Below are 13732 nucleotides of genomic sequence, written 5' to 3'. Positions count from 1 at the left end.
CTCCTCTTTCACTCACTCACTCCCTCCCCTCTCAGGAGGATAAGGACTCTGATTCCAGTAAAGAGACTCTGGACGATCTCTTCCCAGATGACCAGGACGACCAAGCACCAGGCAGTAAGTGTCTTCTTCCCTCTACTCCCCGGGGGATTCTCAAGCATTTTCTCAGTCCTGGGCACAGATATGAAATGTACTTCCTGGCCTCAGGACATTGATGGAAGTGCAGGAGTGCTCTTGTCAAGTGGAAAGATAGTTTCCTGAAATGTGTTATGGAATAGTTGAAAGACATAGTGAACTTCAACTTCCACAACATTAATACTTGTCTTTGAAATTCGATTTTCTTTTTCTGATGGTTGCAGTAATTTAAAAAATGTCACTGCTGTAAAAATTGATTTGTTCTCTGGAAACAAAACTGCAATGATTGCACCAGCAACAGTTATGTAATATACCAAAGTCTAGTCAGTGGATGTACCCAGAGTTAGAATATACAGTATATGTCATAATATATGGTTTCTCCTGCCATACATCGCTTTTCTGAACTTTTCTAAAGCCTTACAAATCAAAACTTAAACTTTCCCTGCCTCTTTGCCCCCACTCTTCATGTCCATACCTTCTCTCAGTGTTTGATGGGGTGGTCTTTCAATAGCTCTGTAGCCAAGTTAGTAAAGCTGTATTGGCTGTAGAGGCTCATTAGTCAGGACCTAGTTTAGCCTGGAGGGAGGCCAAATGGGGTGAAAACCTCCCAAACAGATTGGTGTAATATAGTTCCAGGATTTCTACAGTGTCTTCTTTTTGTGTAGCAGTTGTCAGGTGAAATAATGTTTGGCAAAAGACCACAGTAGTGTTGTTATGAACTTTGGCCTAAAATCTAAACATTTGACCAACAACTTGAACCTCTACTACCAAAGCCTCATTTGTCAGGGATTATACTACAGTTAATTCCCAACGCCCCACCAGAAGAGCTGCAGCACTCATTTAGCTTAATTCAAAGAAATATATCGTAGCTTTAACGTTGTTTGGGACAACTGACAAAGAGACTCACAAGCCTCTGGTCTCTACAAAAAAAAAATGGCAAACATTTTGTTCCCAACCTTGGCATTGATGGAGTTTCTTTAAACCCTTTTTTGCACCAAGGTAATTCCCATTTGGCTCCTGGCACCAATTTGCCAGCCAGTTTCCATTTCTGACAAAATGGACAGCAGACTGGTTCACACTCTGAGCTCAAATCACTCTGAGCCAGACTGTCCCTCTGACTGTTAAACTGTTTAATTTAACCTACCAGCTGGAGGTTTGGCAGAAAGTTTAACGAACAATGTCTGCTACATAGCACAGCATATTTTAAATCTGATGCAAGAAATTAAGTTTCACTTTTTTTTTTTTCCCCTTTTTTTTTTTTTTTTCACATTTAACAATATGTGTTATTGCTCTCAAAGAAACCAGCTTTTCCACTGTTTGTGTGTCCAGTAGTAATTCCTCCTCTTGCAGTATTTTGTGGATGGAATTTCAGGTTTTTATCCAGACTTTTTCTGTGTTTTGGCCCAAATTATGATTGCATTGCAGGTTGTAGAGCAGAGGAAGCAGAGCAGGTTGTTTTGGGGGTACTGTGTCAAATTATAGGACTACATTTGTTTCATGTTTTTAGATGGAAAACTGGCTTCATTACGCTGTTTCCAGCATTTGTTCCTAGCAGTGTTAATATAGCCATTGCTGTGTTGAGCAGCACGGACGGAATATGAATTATGACTTGACAGGAGTGACAGACTTTAATAAATTTAGCTGGGAGTTGGGATAAGGAATAGGGGGAGCGCAAGATTGACTTTCTGCACTATAAATCTCAATAAAAGGAGTGTCACTTTAGAGGTCAATACTGCATTATGATTGCAAAAATAAAAAAATACGTGACATTTCTCTTCTGAGTTATTGAGCTAACAAACAGAGAAGATGGACGAGCAGAAGACGTATTTAGAAAGATTTGTAGCTTTATTTTATTCATTTTGTTGAGGTTTTATACCAATGGATAGGGTAGTTATTTTGCAAAAGGGCCTATGGCACTGATAAACACAATTCCTAATATCCATTTGAACAAGTCATTTTAAACATTTAAAAAAATACTAGTAATCATTTGTCTATGGTTACCTAAATATGTCAGGTAACCAGTTTTTCCAAGATTGAAAGATTAATTTAAAATTGGGAATTGTTCACAACACTTTGAAAATGAACTGTTGGTAATTATAAGTGAGGTTTGAGATAAACCTAATTTAAAAAAAACATCCCATTGTAATGCAATACTTATGAAGGCACACCCATTTTCCACATAAACATGTTTCAGATTCACATTGTTGGACACACCCGCACATTCCTGCTCACACCTACATCAGTGCTTACAGTAAATACAGTCAAGAAGCTAGTTTTGTGGATGGTATAACCACAAAACTATATATGGCTTAAAGGACCAAAAATAAGAAACCGATGGGTGGTAGCCTGGAGGGTAGTGAAGCAGTAGTTTATTGGTTTCATGTTTCCAAAACTTAAATATCTGCTCCTCCTTTGTTGCATCAAATAAAAGTAAAAAAAAAAAAAAAAAAAAAATCATAAGAACAGTAGAGCAAACTTGTTGCAGTGCTTAAAGTACTGTGTTTATGAATGAATGAAGAGAATGGACGGATGAGAGAGGATGGTAAGGCAGTAGTAGGCCAGTGCATTTTGTAGAAATGCATCATTAAATGCTGTTTTCAGTAGCCTTACTTGTGCGTGTGTGTGGATGTCTTTCCTCCTCAAGCTTATTCAGACAGCTTTTTGGGTTTTGGTAAATTGCTGTCAGCAGGAACAAAGATAATGGTGATGACAGCTCTGCCTTTATTTAGATTGGCCTTAGGCTAATATGCACTGATTTTTCTGTACTAATATTTATATTTCACCTAACTCTCTGTTCCAGGGATTCTGTGTTGCACCTCTATACAGATTTTTAAAAGATTGGTGAAAAGCAGAAACTGAGATATTTTAACTTTACGCCCTTAGTAATGTTCAAGCTCCAAAAATGGTGCATCCTGCAATTCCCATAATGCAATGGATTGGGTGTCCTAACAAATATTACCCAGGACTGGTAAACTGAGTGTGATGTGTAAAACTGGTTGCGGTCAGTGCGCTCCTCTGGCTTAAGATGCCAACCGTGAACCACAATGTACCAGGTTCGAGTCCAGCTGGGGATCTGTGTTGCATCTCTGTAGAGTCTCAAGACATTTCTCTCGAAGAGAAAATCCTGAATATAAGCTGGTTCCAGCTTCTCAGTTGTGAGGATGTGCTGCTTTTCTTTGCCTTCTGTGATAAACTGAATATCTTGGGGTTTTGGCATTTGTCAGATGCTGAAGGTTATTATTTATTTATTTTTATTTTTTTATCATTTCATAGAAAAAAACTACTAAATTAAGCTAAACCAACAAGGAGGGTACATCTAAGTAGAACAATCATAGAAAATAGTAAGGATGAAACAATTAATCTGTTAGCCGATCAAAAGAAAAATGATCATCTATTTTGAGTACTTTTTTTTTTTTTTTTGGACTGTTGGTCGGACAAAATATACACGTTGAAATTGTTATTTTGGGATTTATGGAATTAAAACGATTAATTGATTATTCAAGAAAATAATCTGAGGACCAAAACTGTCGGCATTTTAAAAATCACCAGTTAACATAATAAAACAACTTCTAATTTAATTGTAAAAACGGCTAACAAAGAGAACATTTCTCAGTCTCAGATGATAAGAAATAAGACTTTCTTAATGAGTCAAATATATATTTCCTTGCCATCTGGATTATTCTCCAAATGCGATGCAATTGTAATGAATTGATCAAAAGCACAGAGGTGTGTGTCCTGACATCTAATCTTTTCTTTCTCCTTCCTCTGTGCGTCTCCAGTCCAGCCGACCCACGGCAGTGCTGCGGCGGCTGCTGCCCAGCAGGGAGGCTATGAGATCCCAGCCCGTCTGAGGACCCTCCACAACCTGGTGATCCAGTACGCGTCCCAGGGCCGATACGAGGTGGCTGTGCCCCTCTGCAAACAGGCCCTGGAAGACCTGGAGAAGACCTCTGGACATGACCACCCAGACGTGGCCACCATGCTAAATATTCTAGCCCTTGTTTACAGGTTGGTCTGTCAAATATTTTATCTTGGCCCTGAACTTCATTAGTGGTTCCCATCCAGGAGGCCCTTTTGCAATTTTACCTGCAAAATTACAAAAGGACTTGTATTACCGAGAATGCTTATTAGAGCAGACGGTTTCGCCTTCCTCTTTCAGTTGTGTAAGAGTATAATGTTGTAATTGTAAACTAAATCAAAACGATAAAAAATAAGTTAATTTAATCAGATTTAGGATATTATACATACATTTTTAATAAGATGTAAGATACAGATATGATAATTTTTCTCTGTCAAATTCCTATGATGATTATATTAAACAACTGTAGTCAGTTTTAGGATTACTATTCTGTTGGCACCATGACCAAAACAAAAGTCTTCCTTAAGGCCCCGGGCCACGCTGGCTATTTTACAAGCCATCCCAGGATTTCAGAATGGAGTAGAAGCTTGTTAGTGAATGCCGGGGCAGTGTTTTGGTAGTTATCAATTAAAGGAATGTTTTTAACCTTGTTGCTGTCATAGCCCAATTTGAGTACCTTTTTAGATCCGAAAGTTTTTTTCCTTCAAAGGAAATATGTGATAATGATTATGGAATGTAGTCTTTTTCTATCTTTTTCTCCTCACAATACGGTGGCATGTCCCTTTTAAAGCCTTTTGGTAACAACCATCAAAGCATTGTGTGACAGGCCTCTATGGGACCTCTCATATGATAGTTGGACGCCTTTCTACGACAGAAGTGGAACATGGCAAACATAGCAGACACAGCCAAAGATTTACAGTACAGTAATAGAACTGGGCAAGTGTTAATCTCCCAGCTTAAGAACAAAAGAACAAAAGAATGACAAACAAGAGCTGGACAAGTCTTTTACAGTGGTTGGATCCATGTTTCTTACTTCCACAAATCTTATCCATTGAATAGTCAGGAATGAGAGAGTTGGTCGACTTGACTGTTGCATAGACTGTGGGAACTGCTGCAAAGCTATTTGGACCATGTCACCTGAAAATAATGGGCTGTTGGTGGAAATTGTTGGCATAGTTTATGTTTCTCTTTTCGTGTGCTTGTCTGTCCGTCTGTGTACTTCTGTCTGACTCTGTTTGCTTCTGTCTGTTTCAGGGATCAGAACAAATATAAGGAGGCAGCCAACCTGCTGAATGATGCTCTGGCCATCAGGGAGAAGACTCTAGGCAGGGACCACCCAGCTGTGAGTACATCTGTCTCTGCATAACAAGTTAGTTATTCAGCTGTGCCTGCTTTTTCTTTACAATATTTGTTTTGACATAATCAGTTTTATCAGAATTATAGAGATGTGTTATCCTGTATTTGACTTTAACATAATAGTGTGTAGGGTAGATTGTTCTAGCAGTAAAGTACAGAAAAATATGTATAAATACTTAAATAAGTGCTCAAAAATAGATTTAAAAAAAACACAAGTGACCCATCTGTACATTAAAAGGGATAATTAAAAATGTTTTTTTTAAAGGCGTTTATTTGCTTTAATACGTTTTTAAGAAGATTGTTACCACTCTTGTTTGTACAATAAAAATGAAGCTACAGCAATGAGGTGCTTAGCATAGCATTAAGACTAGAAACTGCTAGTCTTACTCTATTCAAAGGTGACAAAATCTGCCTACCAGCACCTCTGAAGATCACTAATTACCCTGTTATAACTTGTTTTATTGAATCCAAACAAAAATAATTTCCCCGCGTTTCCAGTTTTTATGCTAAGCTAAGATAACCGGTTGCTGGTGGTAGCTTCATATTTACTGTACAGACATGACAGTGGTATTGATCTTCTCATCTCACTCATGGCAAGAAAGCCAATAAGCGTATATCACAAAATGTCAAACTATTCCTTTTAATATAAAGGGCTTTAACACTAAGCCGAGTTATACAGTTAAGGAAAAGACAATTACAGTTCTTCATCTTGTTAGACTCACACTGTTATTACCCTTTACTCTTTAATCTACAGCTATTTTTGGCTGCTGCAGTGTCCCGGTTTCCCCTCAGGGGATCAATAAAAATTCATTAAATTAAATTAAAGAGCCCATAAAGCTACGATTGAGTTTCAGAGCTGTTAGTGGTGCTCCTTGATGCAATGTGCTCCTAGAAAAATAGGTTTTATAAACGTGTAATTATAAACAGCTTACACTTTTTTTTTATGTAACAGGAGCTTCACCTGGTTTACTGTCAGAGAATAAGGTTGGGTTGAGTATTTGTTTACATTAATCGACCAGATGTTGAGTGTCCTCTATATAATAACTTTAACTTTTAGGTGCTTCTTATCATTTCACCATTTTTGAATATAGTTTAACATCTTGAGTCAATAACAAAACTTCTGAACTGCTGACATTAAGTTTGAATGCTTTTCCAGGGGAAGACAGTAGTACACAAAACCCTAAAGGCTTTTGGGAAATGTTGGCGCTGTTCAGGACACCTCACTTATACATTTTTAAGTCCACTTTTTCTTCCAAACCACTTTTAATGTTTCGTCCAGGATTGTGACTGCAGTCCAGGACGATCACTGTGAACAGATTTTATAAATAATTGACCGTCCTGTTCTCAGACCCCATTAACTTCTGTTTGTCAGTGTGACTGTAAACAGCATGTCGACTAACTGTTGTAACCCCAGCAGGCGTGTGTCTCCACTGTCTGGACCTCCATCACTCTGAGGTTAGCCTCCACCCTCTCCTCCTGCCACTAGGCCCTGATCCTTTTTTTCTTCAAGGAAGTGATTTTTTTCAGGGATTTTAGCATTACAAAAATCATAGTTTTGGAACAATATAGCCAGGTATTTGACACTGATTCCTCTCACTATATGCTTCATTTTAAATCCAGCTCTTTGCCTCTTAGTCTCTTTCTCCTACAGTATTTCTGATCGTCTTTATCTCTTAATCTCTTCTACTCGCCTTTCTTTTCTGCCCTTTTTTGAAAGTTCATTATTGAGAACTGGTCCAAATTTATGAGAGCAAGGTATCCATTAAGAAACATTTTCTTGAATTCTGCTTATTGATGCCTAGATCAGGTTTGAACACCACCTGTTATGCGTGTACCAACACGTACATCGTGTTTCCATAATAGCTCATTGGGTGGTCTGGAGCTTTGCCAGTTGGGCAGCAGGCAAATGTTGGGCCATGGTGTCTCCCGGCTATGAAAACTGGATCCTGGGAAAAAAAACTAAAGCTAGTGTGAAAGGTGGAATGGTTAGTGAACCAAGATCCTAGACAGGCTGTAGTCTTTCCAGGGGGAAATATAATATTATATAATATTATACTGAACAAGAAATCAAATGTAAAGAATAACAATCTGGAAAAAGTGAGTGTTTTCTAAGTGTGATAGATTTCTCTTTATGCGCTGCCCTCCGTCCTGTCCTCCTCTCTTCCCTCCATCACTGCTCCACTGCTGAATGAGCTTCCCCTCCTCAATTCACCTCTGCATTCCCTCCCTCCGTCCTTTCCTTCCACTCTGCCCACATGGCCACCAGAGCCTCTCTGAATCAGAGATCAGAGGGGACCTCTGTAGTCTCCCTCCTCCTGAGTACACGAGATTCATCATACAGCTGATTGGGATCAAATTACAGCCCACCATAATCACTTCCTGTTTCTGCACTACTCCTTCCTCCTCATTAATTACTCTCTCACCAGATCAATGGCACTTTGCTGCTGTGGCGAAGTCTTGTGGTTGCACTTGGGTGAATATGATTGAGTCTCATCCCCAGATTTGGAACATGGTTTTGAAATAATGAATGTTTGTGTTTCTGTCAGGTTGCTGCCACCCTCAATAACCTGGCCGTCCTGTATGGGAAGAGAGGAAAGTACAAGGAAGCAGAGCCCCTGTGCAAGAGAGCGCTGGAGATCAGAGAAAAGGTAGGTCAAAGGTCATCAAACACGAAACACATTCAGTAGTAATTAAACGAATGGTAGGAAAGCATCAGCTAGGCAGCTGTATCTACTTGTACCAATGCTGTTTTTATTCATCACCAGACTTAAAACTTTCACTTTCAAACTAAGGTTTACTTTGTGTCCTATTCAGGCACAAAGCAGTCAAAAACTAAGCACTGAATAGTTCACTCAGGATGTCTCCCATGAGCCAGCAGAATAAAGGACAAACACTTGCCCTGTAAAGTTCTCCATTTTAGCAGTTTACAGTGATCAACAGTGACAGATTTACCACTCAAAATTCTAGCTTATATTTTTTAAACAATGGATCGAACATTTTACGCATCAGTAAACGAAAGCAGCTTTTCATCTGCAGCCGATGACTGTCGCTTGGTTTTCTCCAGCTGTAGCTAGCAACCATAAGCTAATGCTAACGCTAAAACTCTGAGTCTCTTCTAAACAGTCTCCAAAAGTTTTTTTAAATGGTTCATGTGAAAGCTCCATCCCTGTACGGGTATTTTTCTAGCTTATGTTAGAGTAGGTAAGCTTACGCTTTTATATAAGTGCATTCAACCATGAGGGTACAACCCCAGGCATTGCAAGAAGAGATAGAGAAGAGTGTTTTTAGGTTGGAGAAGGAAGATTGAATTTTAGATTGAAAGAAAAAGCTTTTAGCTGCAGATAACCTCCATCACATGAGATATCTTGTCAGACCGTTTGTGCCTAGTCACTGTTGCTAAGCTACGATTGGACAATCGCTATTCAGGGCAGGGGGTTAGCAAATGATCAGATCTCTCAGATCAGTCTGTCATTAAGGTACATTTGAAATAATTGGCATAAAATAAGAAGAAATTACAAAATATACAACAAATGCAAAATGTGTTCTATGTTTTTTGTTGTTTCTTAATTTGTCATCACAAGTCTTGACTAGATACATAAGACAAGTTCTTGGTATTGTTCTTGGTATTGAAATGTCACATTAGGTGATTAGCATTGTTCTCCTGTGATTCATTCCATCTCAATCTCCCTTTAGCTTTGTGATGTGTATCATGGGACAGCCTGTATGTCTCAGGGGAGATCGCCATGCTTTTGTCTGACCTCTACTTTGGTGCTTACAGAGGTGCTGCTCAACAAACCTCAAAGTGCAGAAAACACTTTTTTTATTCACCACTCTGTATCTGTCCTCAGCTCTTGCCTTTAGACAAACCCTCAATCGCTCTCCTTCTCGCTCCTCTGAGAAAGCGACGCCAGCTTTAGTGAAGCTGAGCGATTTAAGTTTTTATGCTTCAGATGATAATGCTCTCGCTTAAGCTTAAAGATTTGCCTGCTCAGGCGAAGTGGCTGCTGCAGATTTGCTGAATCAGAAGGACTCCTTTTTCCTTCCTTTTTGGCTTTTTATAGAAGCTCAGGAAAGCTCAGCTTCTAAGTTAGTTTTGTTGGCATCAGGGACAATGGGCCAGTGAAGCTATAATCTGGTGTAGAAGCTTTCGACTATTCAGTTTATTTGAGAAGAAAGAAGAAAACCCAGTATGATTTGGTATATAAGTAACTGTATTGATTGACTATAATTTCCATATTATCCCTGATGCAGTCCAAGAAATGTTCACATTATTTGTCATCTAGCTTCACTGCGACAGTGACTAAAAGACATAGTAAATGTTTCAAACTATAGTATATAGTAAAAATGAAATTATTGACCTGTATGTAAAGATTTGTCTTCACTAAGAAGAGATGGAACATATCGAGAGACTAATGCGTGTTGGCCTTTCATTAAATTAGACTCATCACAGACTTGAATAGGAGTTTAAATATCAAACATTAGTTATCTTTTTCAACAGTGCATCGTTTTCCCCAAACTTGAAGCACTAAACAAGTATTTAATCAAGTCAGTGCTCAATGGAGCAGAAAACCTGACTGTCTTCTAACTGCAACAACAGCCAAAGCTTTCTTTGTACCTGTATCTTTGCACTGACGTCTTTTGTTGAAATATGTACATGTCCCAGAGGGATAAAGGCACGTTTCTGAATTTCTCAAAAATCCCCATATTATGTAAATATTTGGATAAAACACAGAATCATTCAGAGCCCTGTAAGAAGAGGCTCTGCAGCTTAATTTTAAATGAAGGCAGTGTTTCTAAGAGCTTCCCAGAAACCACCTCAGGCTGCAGCACTTTTGGTATTTGAAGACATGGCATCGATCAATAAACACCATCAATTCCTCAGCGACCCAGACTTATGGCAACCCTTTTCCAGCTAACAATGTTTACAGGAAAGCTGTCAGGTGTGTAATGCTGTGGAGGAGGAGGCGTGGGAGGCCAGGATAGAGTGAATACTGTAGCTAGCTCTGCACCATCCTGGGGATCAAAGACACCAAGAGGCTGTCAGTCTCCAACAGGGAGGGAGGTGATTCTGCAAGGGGTTTGATCTCAGAGCTCCTGCAGATTTATAATTCAATAATCTGAAGCAGCCAAAATCCCCCAAAGGACAAATAACAAGCTACTTGGTTTACCTTCAACTTGTCTCTGATACTGCTTTTCTTTCTCAGTTTTTTCTCTACTCTCCCTCTGTTAATGTCCTCCTTTCCCCAGTGTTTTAATGAAGCAGTTTCTCAATGAGCAGCAGCCAGCAGAGAGTCAGTCATTCTCTGACTAACGGGTCATTTCCACTGGATGCCTAACGGCTGCGGATCCGCTCCGGAACGGCGGCGGAGTCAATAGGTTTCCATTAAAGTCAGTGTGTGTATTTCCACTGACTGCGGAACGTCTGCGTCCCGACTCCCCGACTCCGACCCAGCTCCATCAGTCCGCAGCCCTCCGGAGCAGATACACAGAGCTTCTAATTTTGCCGGACGCCGGAGAGCTCCGCAGCAATTCAGCACAATTCAGATAGTGCGGGACAGGAAGTCGAGCACAGAAACAAATTAAAACATTCGGTTAATTTTCTAAATAAAATATGCACGGTTGCTCACGGCGGATCATATTTCCCTGCACTACACCTTGAAAACACAGCACAGAGTTGTTTCCCCTCTACTCCTCTGGATGGAAACAAACTGTTGTTGGTTTTGTGGTTCTATTCTACGTGAATTTGTGAGATCTCGTGGGTCCCCGTGACTACAGCTGTCAGTCATGGCCGCAGCCGTTCCGCAGTTGGTGGAATTTCGGTGTAACAGTAATGTCCTTTTCTCTTGTGCATTCTCTCATCCTCTTTGGAAAGGGAAGTGCCAGAAGAAAAAAGAGTTTCAAAGTCTCAGCCTGTCTCCTCTCCTTTCCCTCTCAATTCTGCAATTTTTGTTCCATCTGTCCGTCTCTGATCTCCCTCTATTTGCTGGTCAGTCAGACTATGGTAAAACCCTCTCTGCCACATAGTCTCTAATGATCCTTCTGCATCTCTGTCACGCTCGCTACACTCGACTCTATTGGAGTTAAGCCTCCTCAGCACACAGGAATAGCTTACACCGCTCTCATATCCACAATAATGCAAACACATCCACTTTAAAAGATTTTTTTTCATGGTGGTTCTGTGATGAATGCGGTTTGTTGCTGCACTGATGTGTGTGACCACTGGACTCAGCTTTTATTTAATCAAGCAGGTCAATAGTCTACAGGTCGAAATCTTTTAGGAGACACCTCCGTAGGTTAGATCAGACTGTGAAAACCTGTTACAGATGTAATTCCCTATATGGCATTCCAAATCTATGGGTCTAAAATAGCGTTTAGTGTTTTGTGTATACTGCTATTGAGAGAAATGTTGTTAGTAATGTTGGACTCAGCCTAAACTCTAAGATCAGCAACATTACATATGAGCTGTAGAAAGCAGTGCAAGGGTCAACGCAACCTGGCAAGAGATGTAACAAATATTCCCAACATATTGGCAGACAGCTTCGTCTTCCAGGAAATCCAAAATTACAAAACCAGACAGGAGTATTTAAACAGGGTTACACATTTGAACCTAAAGGATGACGCTAAGGGAAATTCAGATAATCAAGTAAAATCATTACTGACCAATTATGAGTGAATGCCAGAGTTTTCCAGCCACTTTAGAATAGATAGAAACTGCAAAATGATAGAGGGTATCAGCTACACCACCTGGTTACAGGCTGGTGGTAATTCCTCAGCCTTGATAAGAGCTGTCGACCAAATGGCCCAATGTGAGACACAGGGTGTCCTCTAAAACTCGTTTGGTTTGATGTAATGTTGTTTTAAACCCCCCTCGCCCCTTGCTTCTGTCCCAGGTGCTGGGGAAGGACCACCCGGATGTGGCCAAGCAGCTGAACAACCTGGCCCTGCTGTGTCAGAACCAGGGCAAGTATGACGAGGTGGAATACTACTACATGAGAGCGCTGGACATCTACCAGACCAAACTGGGCCCCGACGACGCCAACGTGGCCAAGACCAAGAACAACCTGGTGAGGGGGTGGAGGCAGGGTGGGAGCAGAATTTCACTGATGGGGGGGATTTTGTCAGTTGTTTATAACAAAAAAAAAAATATATATATATATATATATTATAAAAATATATATTATAAAAATAAAGTAAGTTTATTAATGGAATCAGGAATTGATTGCTACAGTTCATGCTAGACTTTAAACTGTTTACCCTGTGCTAAACACATGTATTGTATGTTAGCTAGTAACACTTGTGTTTTTATAAGTGGTGAAATGTTAGTATGAGTGATAACTCACCAATGAAAATAAACGGTTACGCTAATTGAAGGTATCTACATGACGCTTCTGTCATTAAGTGTCATTCGGTTTTTGAGGGGGTTAGAGTTAGGGTTCATGTGTCATGACCGTGTCATGTGTTCATGACAGTGTCATGTCACTCTTATGTAGATACCTTCAAGTAAAGTGTTACTAAATAAACTCTACAGGACTGAAGCACAGTAACCGTGTGTCTTCACGAAATATGCAAGCTATCATGCTAGCCTGCTAGGCTAGCAGTCACAAGGCTTTTTTTAACTCCCCTTTCAACAAAGAGTTACTGATGGGGAAAAACCTCTCGGAGCTAGTTATCAAGCTAAACTTGGAAACAAGCTAAGCCACTAAGGGGACATTAAGTTCCCACAGTTTATTTAGAGACATATTTGTGCTATTAACTCCTGTGTCATAACTGTTTGCAAACCATGTCCCTTTTTTTGTACTGTAGCAGTTTCTACCCCAGCAGAGCAGGGTTTAATACAAGTTTAGGGTGCAGCGCAGTGAAATGTACAATACTTTATATTTATACAAACATGGAGAGTGTAAAATGTTGGATAACCTCCGACATAGTTCACGTCTTATCATTCAGTGTCATGCTGACTCGTTTGGTTCTCTTGTGTTCCTCAGGCGTCCTGTTACCTGAAGCAGGGCAAGTTCAAGCAGGCTGAAACTCTGTATAAAGAGATCCTCACCCGCGCTCACGAGAGGGAGTTTGGCTCTGTTGATGGTACGATATGTGACTGGATAATAAACACAAGTACACACACACATTTTAGCCAGTATCCTCTCAGTTATTTAAAATGACACACACAAACAAATATTTACTTCTTTGGCAACCCCACTGTGCTCCTCTTCTAATGTAAAGGTTAATATTGTCAGGCTGCTCTTATCTTTTAAGTAGCTGTAAACAAAAATGACCTTTCAGCTGAAAAATAAAAAAAACGTAGTTCTTCAGAACCAGAGGGGATTCCTAAAACTGCTGCTTTCTCCTGCTTTTTATCTGAGTGAATGTCAGTACTGATTTACTTCC

At 39.9% G+C, this 13732-nt stretch overlaps 1 protein-coding gene across 9 annotated transcripts in view; it reads left to right on the top strand.

Annotated features, from left to right (window-relative positions):
* The window catches only part of klc1a (kinesin light chain 1a), a 44938-nt gene that overhangs the window by 11806 nt on the left and 19400 nt on the right, over nt 1–13732 (top strand). For all 9 annotated transcript variants that reach the window (XR_004895806.1, XR_004895805.1, XM_031280287.2 and 6 more), the window contains exons 4-9: nt 36–114; nt 3912–4140; nt 5246–5333; nt 7894–7995; nt 12238–12411; nt 13330–13429. Coding sequence is in view for 7 of the 9 variants with exons in the window: in XM_031280287.2 (XP_031136147.1) it covers nt 36–114; nt 3912–4140; nt 5246–5333; nt 7894–7995; nt 12238–12411; nt 13330–13429 (772 nt within the window). In the remaining 2 variants the exon portion in view is untranslated. The remainder of the gene's footprint in view (nt 1–35; nt 115–3911; nt 4141–5245; nt 5334–7893; nt 7996–12237; nt 12412–13329; nt 13430–13732) is intronic.

This window comes from Sander lucioperca, chromosome 18 (genome assembly GCF_008315115.2).
Source record: "Sander lucioperca isolate FBNREF2018 chromosome 18, SLUC_FBN_1.2, whole genome shotgun sequence".
Taxonomy (NCBI): Eukaryota; Metazoa; Chordata; class Actinopteri; order Perciformes; family Percidae; genus Sander; species Sander lucioperca.
This window is presented reverse-complemented; position numbering and strand designations above follow the sequence as displayed.